The sequence below is a fragment of the Macaca thibetana genome, chromosome 5, assembly GCF_024542745.1.
Source record: "Macaca thibetana thibetana isolate TM-01 chromosome 5, ASM2454274v1, whole genome shotgun sequence".
In the NCBI taxonomy this organism is placed as follows: Eukaryota; Metazoa; Chordata; class Mammalia; order Primates; family Cercopithecidae; genus Macaca; species Macaca thibetana.
In genome coordinates this window covers 122936829-122958183 of record NC_065582.1, presented here as the reverse complement: position 1 = coordinate 122958183, position 21355 = coordinate 122936829, and the positions used below count along the sequence as shown (strand labels likewise).

The window sequence follows — 21355 nt, the reverse complement described above, 5'->3', positions numbered from 1 at the left end:
TTTTTTAAAAAACTAGTAAAATATACATAAAACCTGCTGTTTTAACCATTTTTAAGTGTACATTTATGTGGCATTAAGTGCATTCACATTGCTGTGCAACCATTACCACCATCTGTCACCAGAATTTTTCATCTTCCTCCAACACAAACTGTACCTATTAAACACTGACTCCCCATTCTGCTCTTCCTTAAGCCCCTGGGAACCATCATTTTACTTTCTTTATGCTTTTGACTATTCTAGGTACTTAGTGTAAGTGGAGTCATACAATATTTGTCCTACGTATGACTGGCTTCACTTATCATGTCCTTAAGGTTCATCTATATCGTAGCATGTGTCAGAATTTGTTCTTAAAGTTGAATAATATTCAATCGTATGCATATACTAAATTTTGTTTACCCATTCATCCATTGATGGACACCTGGGTTGTCTCTACCTTTTGGCTATTTTGAATAATAGGGCTGTAAACACAGGTGTACAAGTATCTATAGAAGTTCCTGCTTTGAATTCTTTGGGGTGTATACCTAGAAATGGGTTTGCTGGATTATATATGGCAATTGTTTTTTTTTCTTTTTTCAGAAATCACCATACTGCTGTACCATTTTACATTCCCACCAACTGTGTACCTGAGTTCCAGTTTCTCTATGTCCTTGTCAACACTTGTTCTACTTTTTTGATAATAGCCACCTTAATAGGTTTATAAAGTGGTATCTCATTGTGGTTTTGATTTGTACACTTCCCCAGTGATTACTGATGTTGAGCTTTTCATGAACTTATTGGACATTTCTACATCTTTTTGCAAGAAGTGTCTATTCCAGTACTTTGCTCATTTTTTCAGGCTTTTTATTGTTGCAGGATTTCTTATTTACAAATGTTTTCTCCCATTCCTTGGGTTGCCTTTTCATTCTGCTGATAGTGTCCCTTGATGCACAAATTTTTAATTTTGCTGAAGTCCAATCTATTTTTCCTTTTGTTGGCTGTGCTTTTGATCATACCCAATAAATTACTGCTAAATCCAATGTCATGAAGCTTTTCCTTTATTTATTTTTTTTCTTTTTTAGACAGGGTCTTGCTCTGTCGCTTAGGCTGGAGTACAATAGCACAGTCTCAGTTCACTACAACTTCCACCTCCCAGGTTCACGCAATTCTCCTGCCTCAGCTGCTTGAGTAGCTGGGATTACAGGTGCCCACCACCACACCTGGCTAATGTTCATATTTTTAGTAGAGATGGGATTTCACCCTATTGGCCAGGCTGGTCTCCAACTCCTGACCTCAGGTGATACACCTGCCTCGACCTCCCTAAGTGCTGGGATTACAGGCGTGCACCACCACGCCGGGCCAATAATTCTTTTTCTTCTTTTTAAGAATTTAATAATTCTAGCTCTATTTTTCTTCCAACCTTAGTGGATGGAGCTAGTTCTTGATGCATTTTAAGTTAATATTTGCATATGGTGTAAGGGTCCAACTTTTGTTGTTGTTTTTTGGTATGTAGCTATCCAATCTTCCCAACACCATTTGTTGAAAAGACCATATTTTCTCCACTGAATGGCCTTGGCACCCTTGTCAAAAATCATCTGACCATATGTGTAAAGATTTACTTCTAGGCTCTTTTTCTATTCCATTGGTTTATATGCTAATTTTTATGCCAGTACCATACTGTTGGTTACTGTAGTTTTGTGTTAAACTTTGAGATCAGGAAGTATAAGACCTCCAACTTTGTTCTTTTTCAAGATTATTTTGAGTATTTGGGGGGGGTCTCTTGACATTCTGTATGAATTCTAGGATAGATTTTTCTATATTCGCAGAAATGTTGGGATTTTCATAGGGACTATTGAATTTGTAGATTACTTTGGGTAGTATTGACATTTTAACAATATTAAGTCTTTGTCTCCATGAAAATATACATTTTTTTTTTTCTTGGCCTCCCAAAGTGCTGGGATTACAGGTGTGGGCCACTGTGCCCTGCCAAATGTGATACTTCTATGTCTTAATTTTGTATGGCAACATTTTGAAGTTTTCAATGTACAAGTCTTGGCCTCTTTGGTTCAGTTTATACTATTGTAAATGATGGAAAGCACAATTTTAAAGGAAGATAGGCATACCATTAAGTCATGGTATTCATGACTTGGTCTCCTTGCTTTTATGGGAGGCTGCACTAATAACTAAAGATCTTTGGGACGCTGTATACATTTTTTTTTTTTTTGAGATGGAATCTTGCTCTGTTGCCCAGGCTGAAGTGCAGTGGCGTGATCTCAGCTCACTGTAACCTCTGCCTCCCGGGTTCAAACGATTCTCCTGCCTCAGCCTCCCCAGTAGCTGAGACTACAGGCACACGCCACCACGCCTGGGTAACTTCTGCATTTATTTATTTATTTAATTTATTTTAGTTGAGACGGGGCTTCACCACGTTGGCCAGGTTGGTCTCGAACTCCTGACCTCAAGTGATCCGCCTGCCTTGACCTCCCAAAGTGCTGGGATTACAAGCGTGAGCCACAGTGCCTAGCCTAAAAAAATTTTTTTTAAGGCTAGTATTTATGTGTAATTCTAAGTAAAGTCTCAAGTGACTATTCCTCCTTATATTGTGTGTTACAAATATCTTTTCAAATTAATTTAAAATTAATTATAAAATAACTTTTGCTAATTTAGGGCAACACTCCTTTAGTCCATTTTGTTCTCCACATTATGTATAGCACCTGTAAGTGTGCTGGCTCATGTAGGTGGCCAAAAAATAAAGACTCAAAACACAAATGTTATTTAGGGTAAAAAAAAGACAATCAACAAACTAGGCTAGAATTATCAGATTTTATTTTTCCCCAGAACTGTTAAACTTCAGCTTCACCAAGTAACAGGCTGACTTTTGGAATAACAACTCTTTCCCAAGCTGTTAACTCTTTCCAAGAGACAGAATTTATTAAAAAACATGGTTCCAGGATATTTCCTCCCCAGAATTCTAAACCAGTCACAGAAAGAATCATTACCTTCTTAGGTCTTGATTAGAATGAAACAATCTATAGACACATGTAACAGAATCAAAATAGTATATAATGTTTCTTGCCTTCTCTTGCTCAACACACTTCTCTCTTTTCCCCCAAAGAGTTTGTTACTCAAAGATGTGTAAGTACAGTCAGCCGTCCATATCCATGGGTTCTGCATCCATGGATTCAACCAACTGCCAATCAAAAATATTCAGAAGAAAAAAATTCCACAAAGTTCCAAAAAAGCAAAACTTGAATTTGCCGAACACCCAGCACTATGTTGAATCCATGCAAATGAAGTGATGTGTAGGTATTTTATTAGGTATAAGTAATCTTCAGATGATTTAAAGTACACAGGAAGATGTATGTAGGTTATATGCAAATACCATATAACCCATTCTATATAATGGGACTTGAGCACCCATGGATTCTGATATCCAGTTGGGTTCCTGGAACCAAACCCCCATGGATACCAAGGGTTGACTGTATTGCCCTTTCCAAGAAAGCATCTATCACCTTTCATTCATGACTCAGAATAAGGAATTCCTTATTCAAACGTTAAGTATTCCGAGCTAACTGTTCTCAGCCATCAACAAATTAAACTTGGCCAGGTGTGGTGGCTCATGCCTGTAATCTCAGCACTGTGGAAGTGAAGGTGGAGGACTGCTTAAGCCCAGGAGTTTGAAACCAGGCTGAGCAACCAATGAGACCCCACTAAAAAAAAAAAAAAAAAAAGCCAGTCCCAGCTACTTGGGAGGCTAAGGTGGGAGGATTGCTTGAGGCCCAGGAGAACAGGGATTCAGTGAGCTGTGATTGCACTACTGCACTCCAGCTTGGGCAACAGAACAAGACCCTGTCTCAAGAAAACAAACTTATTTTACTCTATATTTGACTTTGCTTTAATCAATATCTTCTATTTGCAAAAGCCAAACCCTATTTTGAAAACTCCTTACAATTTCCATTATGACTTGGAGAGGAAGATGGAGGGAACTGGGAAGAGTTGGCTTATTTTGTGGAAGGAGATTCTGAAAAGGGCAGTTATTTACTTTGAAGTCATTAAGTAGAAAAACAAATATTCTTTTTTTTGATAATGAAAACCCTTGTAGGTAAAGACCAGAAAATTCTAGTCCTGAAATTATAATATATTACAATATTGTTTTCAGTACATTCAGAATTTATATTACTTTTTAATTTCTTTTCCCTGAGATTGGGTTCACAGTTTGGTAGAAATACTTTAAAGAGGTAGTTAGTAGGGGTGAAGAGGAAACAATGTTTATGCTAACAGCACCTGGAAAAATAAGTAACATCTGTCATTTTGATCTCAGCATCTGTCTCTCCCCCTTGAATCTGCAAATGTAACAGAAGGAGATGATCATTTTCCTTTTTATTCTTATCTGCCTGGACTCTCTCCTATTACATCCACCCCAGTATCACTAATCATAAAAATGAGTTGCCCTTCCAAAGATATGCTATAAAGCAAACCCTCAATGTCAGGTTGTTTAGATTTAGAAGAGAAAGGCTCAAGTGAGTTCACTTTTATTCATACAGTCATTAGGGAAAATGAGCAAAATTTCCAGTAACCCCAACCACTGCCTTTTCTCCCTGGACCAGTTAATTCCTATCAACTCTTTAGTTGACTCTAAGAACTGGACTCTATGAGATCCTGACAGCTAAAACACTGGTACAGAAGAGCCAGCATAAACGTTTTGGTCCAGGTCTTGGCCTTCAGTCTTATGATGGGCTGGTGGAATATTGCTTCATCAGATGCTTGTGACAGGGATTGCAAACTCGCTCAGGCTTGATACTTGAAGGAAGAGGCAGTTCATTTGTTGAACAGGCATCACAGAAGGTTCCTCTGCAGTTCTTACACACATTCTATGAGGAGAAGAGGAGGTTAGGCGGGGAATAGAAGAGGTGTAAGGCATAAGGATTCATGGGATATAAAAAGCCAAATGTGGCAAATGTTCCATGCCTAATCAAATAATGACTGGATGTTTACTATGTGCCAGATAGTATCTGAACACAGGCACAATCTACAAAAAAGTTCACAGTCTAGTTTTTAGATTTAAATGAAAAGAAGCAGTGCCGTAGAGTTAAAAATAAAAACAGGTAACATAAAAATCACTTGTATTTAGAATATACTTCACACATCTGTTCCCCATACTCACTTTGAGGTAGGTTAGTTTTAAAATTAGTTTGCAAGTACCTGTGCATACACCAAATAAGGCAGTGAAAGAGCAATGGATTGAGTGAACAGGCTAGGATTAAAAAATGTGCTGAGTACGAACTGAAAGTATAATTCCTAATACACTGATGTGCTTAATGCTTTCCTGTGATCTCTGGTGCTCTAAGCACATCCACTGGGTTATAAGTGCAGCAGGAGCACAGCTTCCTGCATCTTGTTCATAGGAAATTGTTTGGTTTTCCTAAACGTTTTGCATCTTTAATGGTCAAGCACTGAGAGAGCAAGAAGTCACTATAGCAATGTCAGCAGTAAGGCTGTGATAGGGTGGTACGCACAAAGCTCCAAGCGTCCTATATAAAAAGCTGTGAAGAATAATTTCTCCCATGAAGTGCTACCTTCATGTCAAATAATTCATGTTCCTGAGGGTGAGAGGAGTAGGGGGTTGCTTTCATTTGAAAGCCTGAGAATTTTTGTCTGACACATAGAAGTTAAAGTTGCATGGCTTAGAAGAGGAAAGCCAGAATGAACAGTTTCTTCTATTTTGTAACATGTTTCTATAATTATAACTTCCAGTTCTATGAGGGCAGTTTATCTGTTCTCTGACTCTGTGAATTTAAGAGTAGGTCATACTATAATTTCATTTGTTAAAATCTGGCACGATCACAGATGGTGCTATGCAGGTCGTGATCCAGAATTTGAGCCTGTTTCCTGTATCTCTTCCAAGCACGTGTTTCACACGTTCATTTGTACATAACTTTTCTTGAGCATCTCCTATGGATTGGATACCATATTAGATGCTGGGGGATTCTGTGAACAAGACACAGGTCCAGCTATCAAGGGCACTCGTTCTTTCTGAATACTTCCCTAACTCTGCCTACCCTAGAATAACAAACTGGGAAGGTGCTCAGGCAGACACCCTTGAGGATCGGGTGGAAAACAAGTGGTCTAGCGGGGAGAGCTCATATTCTGTTCTGAGCAGGATAAAGTGCTGAAAGGACTGTGGACTTTGGAGCTAAAGCTAGGTTGGAACCTGGGCTTCATCACTTATGACTTAACTTTGGGAAATATAGTTAGCATTAGATGTTCAACGTTCTCCATTTATAAAATGACAGCTATGAAGGACATAAGCTTGAAAAGAACAGAGACTTGGTCTACTTTGTTTATTACTTTTTCTCCAGCACATTCTACACAGCAGGCACTCAATATTTACTTATACATTTCTATCTGCTTATTTGCTTTAAATTACATACTTTTTTGTTTATTTATTTTTAGACAGGTTGCTCTGTTGCCCAGGTTGGAGTACAATGGCGCAATCTCGGCTCACTGCAACCTCCGCCTCCCAGGTTCAAGCGATTCTCCTGTCTCAGCCTCCTGAGTAGCTGGGATTACAGGCGCCCGCCACCACGCCTAGCTTTTTTTTTTGTTTTTTGTATTTTTAGTAGAGATGTAGTTTCACCATGTTGGTCAGGCTGGTTTTGAACTCCTGACCTCGTGACCCACCCGCCTCAGCCCCCCAAAGTGCTGGGATTACAGGCATGAGTCACTGCGCCTGGCTGCTATTTATGTTTATTTTAACGGAAATTTACTGACATGAATTATTATGACTGAAAAAATAACAGGTACCCAGTAAATGCTTGCCCCTTTTGCTTTTCACCCCACCCCCAGCACTGTGAGCATGCACTCTGCACTCTATGCGGCAAAGTCCCTGTTACTCCTGGGGAGGGACTGGGGGGGTGCTGTAGACATTCCTATGAAAAACCTGTCCGTTTCTCACCACAGTTACCTTTGTTAGGCTGCCATCTTCCTGACATAGCTGACACACCTGTGGCTTTCCAGAGAGCAGCAGCTGATCCTAAACCACACAGTGAGCGGTTAGTTTTTCTTAGTGCCAGAAATATTAGTACTTTCAGAATATGCCTTTTTTACCTACAGTATTAATATAATCACACTATAGACTATCTGGAAACTAAATAAACCAATTACGAATAGGTAGTCCTACCACCATAATACCACTCGGAGAATCCCATCATTATGCTTCCAGCTCTTAGTTTTTATAATAACGTGATTTTACTTCTAAAAAGAAAATCCAACACATGCAAGTATAGAGTAAAAAGTTTTAACACCATCCCATTCCTCTTGCTTCACTCTACCATCAAGAATGGAAAGCACTGGGGGCTGGGCCTGGTGGCTCACACCTGTAATCCCAGCACTTTGGGAGGCCAAGGTGGGTGGATCACGAGGTCAGGAGTTCAAGACCAGCCTGGCTGACATGGCGAAACTCCATCTCTACTAAAAATACAAAAAAAAAAAAAAAAGCAAAGCTGGACATGGTGATGGGCGCCTGTAATCCCAGCTACTCAGGAGGCTGAGGCAGGGGAATCACTTGAACCTGGGACGTGGAGATTGCAGTGAGCTGAGATTGTGCACAACACTCCACACTGGGTGACAGAGTGAAACTCTGTCTCAAAAAAAAAAAAGAATGGCAAGCATTGGGCATGGAAGCTCACACCTGTAATCCTAGCACTTCGGGAGGCCAAGGTGGGAAGATCACTTGAGCCCAGCCTGGGCAACATGATGAAACCTTATCTCTGTAGTCCTAGCTACTCGGGAGGCAGAAGTGGGAGGACTGCCTAAGCTCAGGAAGTCGAGGCTGCAGTGAGTTGAGATCGTCCACTGCACCCCAGCTTGGGCAATACGAGTGAGACCTTAGCTCCATTTAGAAAAAAAAAAAAAAAGGATAGCAGTAGGATTTATTTTATTTTATAACCTGAGAGGTAAATGACAGGGTGACTCAGACATAGTAGCATTCACTGTCTTTCTCATGGGCTTGTCATAAACTATTAGATTCACAAAGTGTTTTATAATCATTTATGTTAGCTTATTTCTAAGTGATCAAAGCATCTTTTTTCTCTCCATTTTATGTAAAAGAAAACTAGAGGAAAGGATGTAAAGTGAACTCTCCTAGGTCTTATGTCAGGGATAATTTAAAATGTGAGAATGGATGTTTACTTAGTAAACTGTTCAGAGCTGTGCTACTTCCTGTGCGAGCTTCAGGCAATACGTATTTGTTCAGGGTATTGTTAGAAGGATGGTACACTGTATTCACGCATCTTCCGCCCATGCTACCTTATTTGCTGGCTAGGCACGGTTCAACCAACTTCATAATTTATACAAGATGTTTTGAAACAGGAGGCTGTGTTACCTGTTCATCCGTAGGGTGGGGTTGCAGCCTACAATGGAGAAGTAAAAAATCGTGACAAATAGGAACTTTATATTTCCATTTCTATCATTTCAATAAAAAGCTCAGAATACAAACATTTTTTCAAACAAGAAATACTGTAGGTCTTTTATATTACTAAGAACAACATAATTATTAATTTTGACCTCCAAGGAGAGGAAATTTTGCTTCTTAAAATGAATCACTAGAATCTGACCATTGACTTATTATATTAGGGTTCCCATTTAAAAACAGATGAAGTTGTATTTTACATTCCTTTTTGCTATCAAAATATTCCCAATGTGTAAAACTCCAATGTGTAAAACTTCCCAATGTGTAAAACTCCAATGGTTCACTGGCCATATATTTTAGTAGCTTTTTTTCTATTTGATATTATGGAAATCTATACATTATCCATTATCACATGTTATATATTAGTCCTAAATATTCTTAAGATGTGGAGCTTTAGCAAATTAATCCAAGAAGGGGAAATGAATGAGACTGTCACCAGAAAATCCATTCAGGTTGAAATATTTCTTCATGAGACTAAGCTGAGCTAACTCTGATGTTCCCAGCACGGACTAGAGCCTAAATGAGAGGCGAAGCAAAGCCCGCTCTCGGTTACAGGGAAAATGCACTACAGATTGCAATGGTTCCTATTCTTTTCACTTGAGTGGCAGTGTGACCACCAGACATACACCATGGGGTGACCAGATTTTCTGATGTTCTTTGCCATCATAATCCCAGGAAGCCTGGTATGTCTAACGATTGCAGCTATGACCAGAATAAGTCCTGGAAGTTGCTAATAGGTAGTGCAGAGCCAAAGCACTTAAAAACAGTAGACATGATAAACAGAAGCAACTTGGATAAGTCATTCAGCCTCTCTGTGCGTCTCAGTTTTCTCATCTGTAAAGTTGCATTAGACAGTTTTGTAAGGAATATTAAATCATAAGGAGATAATGAATGTAAAACAAATTCTAAGTTGCAGAGCACAATTCAATTCAGATAAAAGGAAGCACTATTCTATATTCTCAGGACCTAAATCAGAAGTTGGCATTTAATACACACTCCTGATTGCTCAAGTAAATGACTTGATGTTAGTTTGGAACTAGGCTGACCCTGAAAGGCACCTGGAAGCCCAGGTTAATTTTATGGCCCTTCTAGTTCCCTTCTCTTTGCTTATGTCGATCTGTAATGTGAGATGGGTGACAGTTTAAGGTTAGCTCTGGATCAAACTATGCTCTTTGGGAGCAAAATTAAAGACTTTGGAATCATTCTGGCCTTTAAGGCAAGAAATGGGCATTTAGGCCAAGCACCTGCAAACTGGACTGTGTAATTTCTCTTCTCCAGCAGCTACTTTTGCTCCAGATGACACACTACCTCATTCTTTTTGGTTTTTTTTTTTTGAGATGGAGTCTTGCTCATTGCCCAGGCTGGAGTGCAGTGGCGCGATCTCGGCTCACTGCAAGTTCCACCTCCCAGGTTCATGCCATTCTCCTGTCTCAGCCTCCCAAGTAGCTGGGACTACAGGCGCCACCCCCCCATGCTCGGCTAATTTTTTGTATTTTTAGCAGAGATGGGGTTTCACCGTGTTAGCCAGGATGGTCTCGATCTCCTGACCTCGTGATCCGCCCGCCTCGGCCTCCCAAAGTGCTGGGATTACAAGCGTGAGCCACCGCGCCTGGCCACTACCTCATTCTTAAGGTGACACAGCCTGGCTAGCGACAGCTGTATAGTTCTCTCAAAACCCCACTATGGTATCCTTCCTCATCACTAACTGCTTCCTCCACCTTTTAAAGCAGACCTTTATGTTTAGAGCAGTTAGATTCACAGCCAAATTGAGTAGAAGGTACAGAGACTTCCCACATGCCTCCTGCCCCATCCCTGGTCTCTTTATCAACATGTTGCACCAGAGTGGTACATTTGTTACAACTGATGAACCTACACTGACACGACATCATCACCCAGAGTCTACAGTTCACGTTAAGGTTCACTCTTGGTGGTGTCTATAGTCTATGGTGTGGTCAAATGTATAATGACATGTACCCACCATCACAGTATCATACAGAGTAGTCCACTGCCCTAAATATCCTCTGTGCTCCACCTGTTCATTCCTCCCTTCCCTTACCACTGGCAACCACTGATTTTTTTTTTAATTGTCTCCATAGTTTTGTCTTTTCCAGAATGTCATATAACTGGACCTCCTTCACTTTTTAATGCAGTGGCACTATGTAATATTTAATTATATTTCTAACCTGGTAAAATAACTACAAAAAGTCAGCTTCCTTGAAACTATCCTATGCTCTTCATCGTGAGCAAATCAGATAGAGTTAGGAAAAAGGAATAGAGTTAAGCTGTTTTTGAGATTCTCAAGAGAAAGAAAAAATGAGAGATGAGAGATAAGAGAAATCAGAGTACTTATTTATTTATTTTTTTTATGTTTTTGAGACGGAGTCTCACTCCATTGCCCAGGCTGGAGTGCAGTGGCGCTATCTTGGCTCACTGCAACCTCTGCCTCCTGGGTTCAAGTAATTCTCCTGCCTCGGCCTCCCAAGTAGTTGGGATTACAGGCAGGTACCACCAGACCCGACTAATTTTGTATCTTTAGTAGAGACGGGGTTTCACCATGTTGGCCAGGCTGGTCTTGAACTTCTGATCTCAGGTGATCCACCTGTCTCGGCCTCCCAAAGTGCTGGGATTATGGGCATGAGCCACTGCGCCCAGCCACTTATTTGAAATTTAGCACGTAGGTAGAAACAAGTCATACTCAAATATATTTAAGAAGCTAAGAAATGCTATGTATGACTTATACTTTATTCTCCTGGGAAACCAATTCAGTAAAGGTGGGAAATAACCTCTTAAGTGATCATCTGAGCTTGGGAATTAATCAGGGAAGAGAGAGAGGACAGCTTGATCATCCTTTCCTCTGAAATGGCCTAATGGGTTTGGTTTAATACATGTTATATGGTTTATTATTTACTAACTTCCACTTTGAATGTCTTCCTGGCATATTAATATTGTAAGTCAGTGTCTGGTCGGTGTCAATGCCAATGTATATAAAAAACTCCCCCCTTCCCACCACCCCAGAATAACTTTACATCTTAGTTAATACTTGATTAACAAACACCTGTGGCTTTCTTCCAGGGGCTTTTTTAGTTTAACATTTTCCTCTTGCATGTTGTGCTTCCCATCCTGCCAAAAGAAAACAGCCCAATTTATTAATTATTCAGAATGCTAAACAACGATGATATTGCACATATTTTCTTCTGCAATGCCTTAGTTTGGGTATAAAGCTAAGTAACTTTTTTTTTTTTTTTTAATCAGGGAAGGGATCTAACTTTCAAGCTATGTTTCCTCATTCTTTGCTCTAAGTAGTTTCTTAACTATTCTGATAGTTTGTGACAAATGATTTTCAAAGTAGATATTTTAATTCTTGAGATTCAAATAAAATTCAGAATGTATTCTATTTACTTGCAAAGTTGGCTCAAGATATCAGTTACTCCTTAGAGGAAGTATAATTTTTTTTTTCTTTCCCCCAGACTGAGCTCTGAAAAACTGGTAAAACCAAGGACGGCCATATCCATCAGACTATAATCCTCTGGATGTTCAATCAAGTTGATGCCCCAGGGCCACAACTTTTTTTTTTTCCGAGACAGGATCTCGCTCTTGTCACCCAGGCTGGAGTACAGTGGTGCCATCTCGTCTCACTGCAACCTCTGCCTCCCAGGTTCAAGTGATTCTTGTGCCTCAGCCTCCTGAATAGCTGGGATTATAGGTGTGCACCACCATGCCTAGCTAATTTTTGTATTTTTAGTAAAGACGAGGTTTCACCATGTTGGCCAGGCTGGTCTCGAACTCTTCACCTCAAGTGATCCGCCCGGGTTCAAATGATTCTTGTGCCTCAGCCTCCCGAGTAGCTGGGATTACAGGCAGGCGCCACCATGCCCAGCTAATTTTTGTATTTTTAGTAGAGACGGGGTTTCACCATGTTGGCCAGGCTGGTATCAAAGTCCTGACCTCAAGTGATCCATCTGTCTTGGCCTCACAAAGTTTTGGGATTACAGGCATGAACCACCCAGTGCCACCATCGCTATAGCCTGTTCAACTCAAGCAGTTTTCTACTTGGCAGGACAGATGTAAAGTTTCAAACTGCATTTCTTTCTTTCTTTGTTTTTGAGACGGAGTCTTGCTCTGTCGCCCAGGCTGGAGTGCAGTGGTGTGATCTCGGCTCACGCGATTCTCCTGCCTCAGCACCTGAGTAGCTGGGATTATAGGCGCCCACCACCCCTGGCTAATTTTTGTATTTTAATAGAGACGGGGTTTCACCATGTTGGTCAGGATGGTCTTGAACTCCCAATCCAGGTAGTCCGCCCGCCTTGGCTTCCCAAAGTGCTGGGATTACAGGCGTGAGCCACTGCACCCAGCCTCAAACTGTTTTTTTTTTTTTTTTTTTTTTTTTTTTTTTTTTTTTTTGAGACGGAGTCTCGCTCTGTCGCCCAGGCTGGAGTGCAGTGGCGCGATCTCGGCTCACTGCAAGCTCCGCCTCCCGGGTTCACGCCATTCTCCTGCCTCAGCCTCCCGAGTAGCTGGGACTACAGGCGCCCACAACCGCGCCCGGCTAATTTTTTGTATTTTTAGTAGAGACGGGGTTTCACCGTGGTCTCGGTCTCCTGACCTTGTGATCCGCCCGCCTCGGCCTCCCAAAGTGCTGGGATTACAGGCGTGAGCCACCGCGCCCGGCTCAAACTGTTTTTCTACCAATACTCTTAGGCTCTGCCTGGGCAACTTTTGTTTGTTTTGGAGACGGAGTCTCAGTCTGGCACCCAGGCTGGAGTGCTGTGGTGTGATCTTGGCTCACTGCAACCTCTTCCTCCTGGTTTCAAGCGATTCTCTGGCCTCAGCATCAGGAGTAGCTGGGATTACAGGTACAGCTGCCAGGCCCAAATACTTTTTTGTATTTTAGTAGAGATGGGGTTTCACCATGTTGTCCAGGCTGGTCTCAAACTCCTGAGCTCAGGCAATCCACCCACCTTGGCCTCACAAAGTGCTGGGATTACAGGCGTAAGCCACAGAGCCTGGCCAGGTGCTGGGCAGTTTTTAGGGCTATATTTTTTTCTGTGGCACACACACCCACTGCTGCTTGCCTTCAACTGTTGCCTATGTGCATCCAAAAGTGGAATGTGTATTCTTTTTTGTTTGTTTTTTGAGACAAGGTCTCATGCTGTTGCCCAGGCTGGAGTGCAGTGGCATGATCACAGCTCACTGCAGCCTCGACCTCCCGGGCTCAAGTGATCCTTCCACCTCAGCCTCTTGAGCAACTAGGACTATAGGCACGAGCCGCCACACCTGGATAATTTTTAAATTTTTCTGTAGAGATGAGGTCTCCCTATGTTGCCCAGGCTAGTCTCTTACTCCTGGGATCAAGCAATCTTCATGCCAACGGCCTCCCAAAGTGCTAGGATTACAGGTGTGAGCCACCCAGCTGAAATGTGTGTTCTTACACCACTCAAGTATCAAGGAAGAGAGGTCAATACTTATCCTCCTGGAAATGCCACTGCAAGTAACAACTGGAGATTGAAAAACTTAAAACCTCACTTGAAAAATAGGGTGAGATAGGTCAAGATTTTAAGTAAACTCTTGTAAGCCTTTTAGATTTTATGTTCACTAAATTAAAATAATAAAGATAGCATGCTACAGAGAGTGGTTATTTTAATTATATTTATTTATTTATTTTTGAGATGGAGTCTCGCTCTGTCGCCCAGGCTGGAATGCAATGGCATGGTCTTGGCTCACTGCACCCTCCGCCTCCCAGGTTCAACTAATTCTCCTGCCTCAGCCTCCCGAGTAGCTGGGATTACAGGAGCCCACCACCATGCCTAGCTAATTTTTGTATTTTTAGTAGAGACGGGGTTTCACTATGTTGGCCAGGCTGGTCTTGAACTCCTGACCTCGTGATCTGCCCACATCGGCCTCCCAAAGTGCTGGGATTACAGGTGTGAGCCACTGTGCCTGGCCTAGAGTGGTTCTTTGTACACTTTAAATTATTAGTAGTGATACTATTTAATAAATTTCCACATACCATCGTTTTCTACTTGCCAGTAAATTAGCAGCTCACTCTCTAGAAATTTTAAATAGTTTATGAACTCTTCCTGCTTTGTTGTATACTAGAGGTATTCAAAAAGTTCATGGAAAATGCATATTACAAAAAGACTGTGCATGGACTTCAAAAATTTTTTGCAGCAAAATAAACTTGTACTAACTTATTTTAATATATCTGACCAGGATTTGGTTTGAGTCACTAAAAAGGATAAGATATCAGTTTGAAAAGAACCCCTGGCTGGGCATGGTGGCTTGTGCCTGTCATTCTAGAACTTTGGGAGGCTGAGGTGGGCATATCGCTTGAGCCCAGGAGTTCAAGACCAGCCTAGACAACATGGCAAGACCCCGACTCTACCAAAAAAATACAAAAATTAGCTGAGCATTGTGGTGTGTGCCTATAGTCCCAGCTGCTCGGGAGGCTGAGGTGGGAGTATCACCTGAGCCTGGGAAATGGAGGCTGCAGTGAGGCATGATCGTGCTACTGTACTCTGTTCTAGGTGAGAGTGAGACTCTGTCTTAAAAAAAAAAAATAAGAAAGGAAAAGAAAAAAGGAAGAGCCCCTATCAGAGTAACATGAATTCTGCTAAAATTGAAGCAAGAACAAACATCAAATTCATGGTGAAGCATGGATGGAAGAATTGTGAAATTACTGATGCTTTACAAAAACCTTTTGGGGATAATGCCCCAAAGAAATCAGCAGTTTACAAAACGATAACTCATTTTAAGAAGGGGCCAGATGATGTTGAAGATGAAGTCTGCAGTAGCAGACTATCCACATCAATTTGTGAGGATCTTATTCATGCTCTAATTAAAGAGGAACAACGATTAACAGTAGAAACAACAGCCAATACCACAGATATCTCAATTGGTTCGGCTTATACAATTCTGGCTGAAAAATTAAAGTCGAGTAAACTTTCTACTTGATGGGTGCCAAAACTGTTGTGCCCATATCAGCTGCAGACAAAAGTATAGCTTTCAATGGAATTATAAACAAGTGGGATCAAGAACCTGAAGCATTTGTTTGAGAAATTATAACAGGAGATGTAACAACTTCATAGTACAATCCTGAAGACAAAGCACAATCAAAGCAATGGCTCTGAAGAGGTGGAAGTGGTGCAATAAAAGCAAAAGCAGACAGGTCAAGAGCAAAGGTCATGGCAACAGTTTTTAGGGATGCTGAAGGCACTTTGCTTGTTGACTTTCTGGAAGGCCAGAGAATGCCAACATCTGCTTATTGTGAGAGTGTTTTTAATTTTTTTTTTTATTTTTTGAGACAGAGTCTTGCTCTGTCACCCAGGCTGGAGTGCAGTGGTGTGATCTTGGCTCACTGCGACCTCCACCTCCCAGGTTCAAGTGATTCTCGTGCCTCAACCTCCCAAGTAGCTGGGACTAGAGACTAGAGGCACATGCCACCACACTCGGCTAATACTTGTGAGTCTGTTTTGAGAAAGTTAGCCAACGCTTTAGCATAAAAATGCCCAGGAAAGCTTCAACAGAGAGTCCTATCCCACTAGAAATATGCTCCTAACTCATTCCTCTCATCAATCAAGGGCAATTCTGTGAGTTACGATGGGAAATCATTAGGCAACCACTTTACAGTCCTGAGTTGGCTCTTCTGATTTCTGTTTCCTAATCTTAAAACATCATTAAAGGGCACCAATTTTTCTTCAGTTAATAATGTGAAAAGATTATATTGATATGGTTCAATTCCTAGGAGCCTCAGTTCTTCAGGGAGGGCCTACATGACTGGTATCATCACTTACAAAAGTCTCCTGACCTTGATGGAACTTAGGTGAGAAATAAAGTTTATATATTTTTACCTTTTAATTCCATTTCCCAAGATCTTTTTGAAGTCCCCTTGAATAGTAAGTATACACAGGAGGCAATTTTTTCACTGTTTGTCTGTCACATAAAAAGTTATTTCATGTTTTTCTGATTTCATTATTTCCTGGGCCCCAGAGATGCTTTTACCCAATTTTAGCTCCTTCACCACTGTATAGATCTCTCCTTCTAAGATTATTATGTGGAAATTTCTACTTTTGCTCTTTATTCTATATTACCCTCCCTTCCTCAAGCCTAGTTCCCGCTCTAATTATTCCCATGAGAAGTTCCTTAAGGATACTCAAAGTGAAATCCTCATGATTTGAAAAAGATATACAGAAGCAAATCCATATTGTGGAAAATTCTGTTAAAGGGGACTTCAGGGTTGGAGAGGGATTATTATACTATTTTATTAAAATTATTATTTAGCAGAAATCCAAGAAACATATATTTTTGTTAAGACATCAAAATAGGCTGGGCGCGGTGGCTCAAGCCTGTAATCCCAGCACTTTGGGAGGCCGAGACGGGCGGATCACGGAGTCAGGAGATCGAGACCATCCTGGTTAATACGGTGAAACCCCGTCTCTACTAAAAAGTACAAAAAACTAGCCGGGCGAGGTGGCGGGCGCCTGTAGTCCCAGCTACTTGGGAGGCTGAGGCAGGAGAATGGCGTAAACCCGGGAGGCGGAGCTTGCAGTGAGCTGAGATCCGGCCACTGCACTCCAGCCTGGGCGACAGAGCGAGACTCCGTCTCAAAAAAAAAAAAAAAAAAAAAAAAAACACAAAACAAAACAAAACAAAACAAACAAAAAAAGACATCAAAATAATCTTACTTAAAAAATTATTAAAAGGGAAACAGGGTCCCTATGATTATTAAAATCTCCCTTTCCAAATGAAATCAAGTTAGAGAAAGTATCCTAGAGGCCGACCCAGAATCAAGCTTTCATCTGTTCACACAATTACTGGTTTGCTATCCATATACTTAAGGACACAGTCACTAAGTATGTGATCTGTAAAGGAAAACTGACAGGCCTATCAAGGTAGCCTCTAAAATTTAAACTGAAATTAAGTAAAAGAACAAGGGAATAGCAAATATTACCATCTTGGATTCTGGCTTCTGGGAACCCCTTCCTGGGATGCTCCTGTCGTTTTGTAATCTTCTTTCTTTTTCCTGTTTTAGTTCTAACTCAAGCTGGTTCCTGAGTAAGTTGGAGAGGAAAAGGATGAAAAATTGGAATTCTATACAGACATATTCTCTAAAGAATGCCAAGCCCTTGTTTTAAAGTGCAGTAATTAAAAATGGGTAAGGGCTTGTTGTCAGAGAGACAGGTTTTTAAATGATAATGTTGCCACTTCTAAGCTTAACTATGTGAATCTGGACATATTTAACATCTCTAATCTCTACTTTTTTTTGAGACGGAGTCTTGTTCTGTCCCCCAGGCTGGAGTGCAGTGGCATGATCTCCGGTCACTGTAACCTCCGTTTTCCAGGTTCAAGCAATTCTTCTGCCTCAGCCTCCTGAGTAGCTGGGATTACCGGCACCCACCACCATGTCTGGCGAATTTTTGTATTTTTAGTAGAGATGGGGTTTCACCATCTTGGCCAGGCTGGTCTGGAACTCCTGACCTCAGGTGATACACCTGCCTTGGCCTCCCAAAGTGCTGGGATTACAGACAGGAGCCACTGCGCCCAGCCTTAAGCTCTACTTTAATCTGAAAGTGGAGGCAATAATATCGCTAATAGGGTTGATATGAAGATATTATAAGAGTTTGCATGTGAAGTGCTTTGTAAAGTATCTGGCACACAGTAAGAATTCAGGAAATATTATATATTATTATTAGTGTTATTTTGGCTAATAATTACTATTTATCTGGGATCTTGGGCTCTAAGTTTCTAATTCTTTGATCACAAAGCATGTTGATCGGATTTGGGGAATGTTGAAGTACGTGAAGCTTTCTGAATTCCAATTCCAGAGAAGGGACATTGCAAAGACAGAGCCAACCTGGCTGTAAGTCATGAGACCCCTCTTCTTGCTGTCTACCCTAAGAATTACCCATGACCACCCTGTTGGCTCAAGCTGCCCCCTCTTCACCGCTGCCTGGTGAGCTCCTCGACTTCCAGCTGCAGACTGTTGATCTTGTCTCCAAAGTCCTGTTTGAAGAGCCGGTTGTCCAACTCAGCAGACTGGCGGCTTCGCTCAGCCTGGCGCAATCTGGATGTGAGCCACATGAACTTGTGATAAAAAACAAAAGCCATGGTGGGGAGAAAGACCAAGTTCACAACACAACATAAAATAACCCAAGGAAGAATGCACAGAGAGACAGAGAGAGGAAAAAAGCTTTGCAGGACACAGGCAAAGAAATTATGAGGGGGGGAAGATGGAAAAGAAACAAATTCTAAAGAAAAGTAAGATGAAGGTGAACCAGGCAGAGGAAAAGCTGATTTTCCATTTTTTTTTTTATTCTAGTACTACAGTTTACAGCCATTAGATGATAAACAATAAAACATCACTTTTTAGAAAATCCATATCCAAAGCCAACCTCAAGTACACAGTAATTTAAGTTAAATCCACTTTTTAAAAAAATTTCCTAATAGGTTTGATACTTAATTTTTCTGTTTTACACACATAACTGGAACTTGTAAACGGGCAACTACCTTCTTATATGTGGAATTATAGTTTTTTCTTGTCCTTTCCCCCAAACCACATATATTAAATCATGGGACATTATATATCAACCCTCACCCAGGCTTTGGGTTATTCCATAAGGAAAAGCCTTTGTCAGAATTTGGCTGTCTCCTTCCTTTCCCATTCCCACAAAAGATGTGTGACTAAGTGGACAAAGAACTCAGCACTGGGCCTGTTTAAGACTCTGACCATATTCTCTAGAAGATTCTGATGGATGTTTTCTTCTAAATATCTTATAACTTTGCACCTATACAGAAGCATGTTTTAGAAGGTAAAACACTTGGGGCTTTATATAATAGAATTTAGAAGCATGCTATGTGTAGGTTTTAGAAAGTTTAATTTTGGTATTTGATCACTCCTTCCAAATGCTCATAGAAAAGGCAACCCATCACCACAAAAGGATGATGAAGAGAAGAATGTAGTAGGAGCTTTGTTTATATAGGTGCAAATTATAAGAATTAAAATAAGTTCAAGAGCACAGGATCTTCCACTTCCATGAAGTTGGTTTAAACATATGTTCTTTGACTTGATTTTGGTTCAAGTCCAATCTGTGCAGGGACCTATATAAGCACACATGGAATCCATCGTACACTCTTAATGTACACTCGATGGTTTTGCCAAGAAAAAGATAAAGAATTTTAAGAGCTGGAAGCGAAGGGGTTATCTGTGTCCCCACCTAAGCAGCTGAAATGCTGCAAAGCATACCAGAAGGAAAAAAAAAAGAGAGAAAAAAACCCAAATATTTTGTCAGGACCTTTTGAAGGAATGAAGGCTTATGTAAAGCCCATCTCTTCAAATCAAAAATCATCTTAAAAATTAAAGTATTTATAGGATTATTTACAATGTTAAAGCCTAGAGAGGGTTAGTCTGTGGTCACTTATAAATAGAAGCCCTGCTAATATTGCTTGTGGATATCTACTGGGAATCTGTATTTTTGTACTAAATAATAATAAAGAATGTAAGTTTATCATTTATTTCCTATTCTGAAATGTTTTTCTAATAATTCAATTATTAGCTTCCCAGAACCTTTAGCAAACCTCCATCTGAACAAAAAGTAACAGAAACTTTTAAGTAAATGTTTCCAGGTAAGAAATGACAGGCCAGGCAGAATATCAACATTCATGTCTATACCCTGTCCTTTTTATTCCAATAAGAAAAGCAGGATATGAAAAATGGGTACTGCATCATTTTTTTAATACGAGAGGAGTGTTTCTATTAGAATCATTCTCTCTGAACTGCCTAAGTAGGAAGCAGAACTGCAGGAAAATGGCAGAGGTAGAAGATGACAAACATAAGGAGGGTTTCCCCAAGTGTCCACATTATTATGTTATCATAAGTTACCTAATTACTAACTTCATCTCTATATATTTTAAAGAAATATAAGGATGCTGTTTTTTCTTTTTTTTCTTTTTCAAAAGTCACTAAGGCAAAAAAAGTTGCAAGCAATCTTGGTTACTGAGAATAGAAGTGTAGTGAAAGTGAAATACTAAGTACTATCCTTGTCTTGGGGATTAAACCTACATAACAAAAGTGAAAAGGGGTCATGGTCTAAGAGACACAGAACTATTTTAGAAGAGTCTGAGTTCATGTGGTAGTTACCTCTAGTTCATTACACTGCAATGGCAGAACAGGCTTGCAGATACAGACATGAACAATGCACCGAGAATCTGATATTATCAACGATTGGGTTGTAAAGGCATCATTAATATATGTACAGAGCTTCAATTCCCTAGGCTTTTTCAAAAAAGTGGTATTTTTATTTATTGGTCAACTCAGAAATAATTTCTCAAAGTTTACTCAGCTTTTAGTTAGGAACTTATACCAATTTTTCTAACCCTGGGGAGAAAACAATATGAAAAACACCCAACCTACATCTCCAAATGGTTTTTTAAAAGTCCAACAAATTCAAAGTCAACTTTTTGGTGACATTTTAGAGAGAATCAGAGCTTAAATGTAATAGCTTTCAGATTTCTTCCTTTTACAATGAAGTTGTGATATCAGACTTGCAACGTGCCAACTGAAAAATGCCTAATGATGTTTTGGGATCAGTTTATTTGCTGCACTATTTAAGGTCTTTGCCTGTTTCACCAAATCCTTTTCACTAAATAAAATAAAAATGACAATGAAGTGAAAGGGGAATGAGAAAATGGATAAACAGGAAACACAAAAATAGCAAGAGAATAGGTCAGCTTAATATTCAAAGAGATGTCATTTTTTCTTTCTGTTTGCTTTAAATTCCAAGTCAAAGCATCATTGAAAATGAATTTGATACATTTCACTTCAAAAGCACAATTTATGAACAGTAAAATCATTTTGTTAAATCATAAACATATAACTATGTATGAGCAAGTATATAACCGTCTTTCCTAGGTAAG

At 40.3% G+C, this 21355-nt stretch overlaps 1 protein-coding gene across 14 annotated transcripts in view; it reads right to left on the bottom strand.

Annotated features, from left to right (window-relative positions):
- Positions 1-2780: 2780 nt before the first annotated feature.
- The window catches only part of RUFY3 (RUN and FYVE domain containing 3), a 105326-nt gene continuing 86751 nt past the window's right edge, over positions 2781-21355 (bottom strand). For 5 of the 14 annotated variants that reach the window (XM_050791372.1, XM_050791374.1, XM_050791376.1 and 2 more), the window contains 6 exons: positions 18387-18506; positions 17394-17493; positions 11502-11566; positions 8360-8387; positions 6941-7009; positions 2781-4847 (listed from right to left, as the gene is read on the bottom strand). In XM_050791372.1, coding sequence (XP_050647329.1) covers positions 4704-4847; positions 6941-7009; positions 8360-8387; positions 11502-11566; positions 17394-17493; positions 18387-18506 — 526 coding nt within the window. In that variant the 3' untranslated portion in view covers positions 2781-4703. Of the gene's footprint in view, positions 4848-6940; positions 7010-8359; positions 8388-11501; positions 11567-17393; positions 18527-18733; positions 21082-21355 lie in introns of those variants that run through there. The other 9 variants (XM_050791384.1, XM_050791385.1, XM_050791386.1 and 6 more) reach the window with 7 other exon arrangements.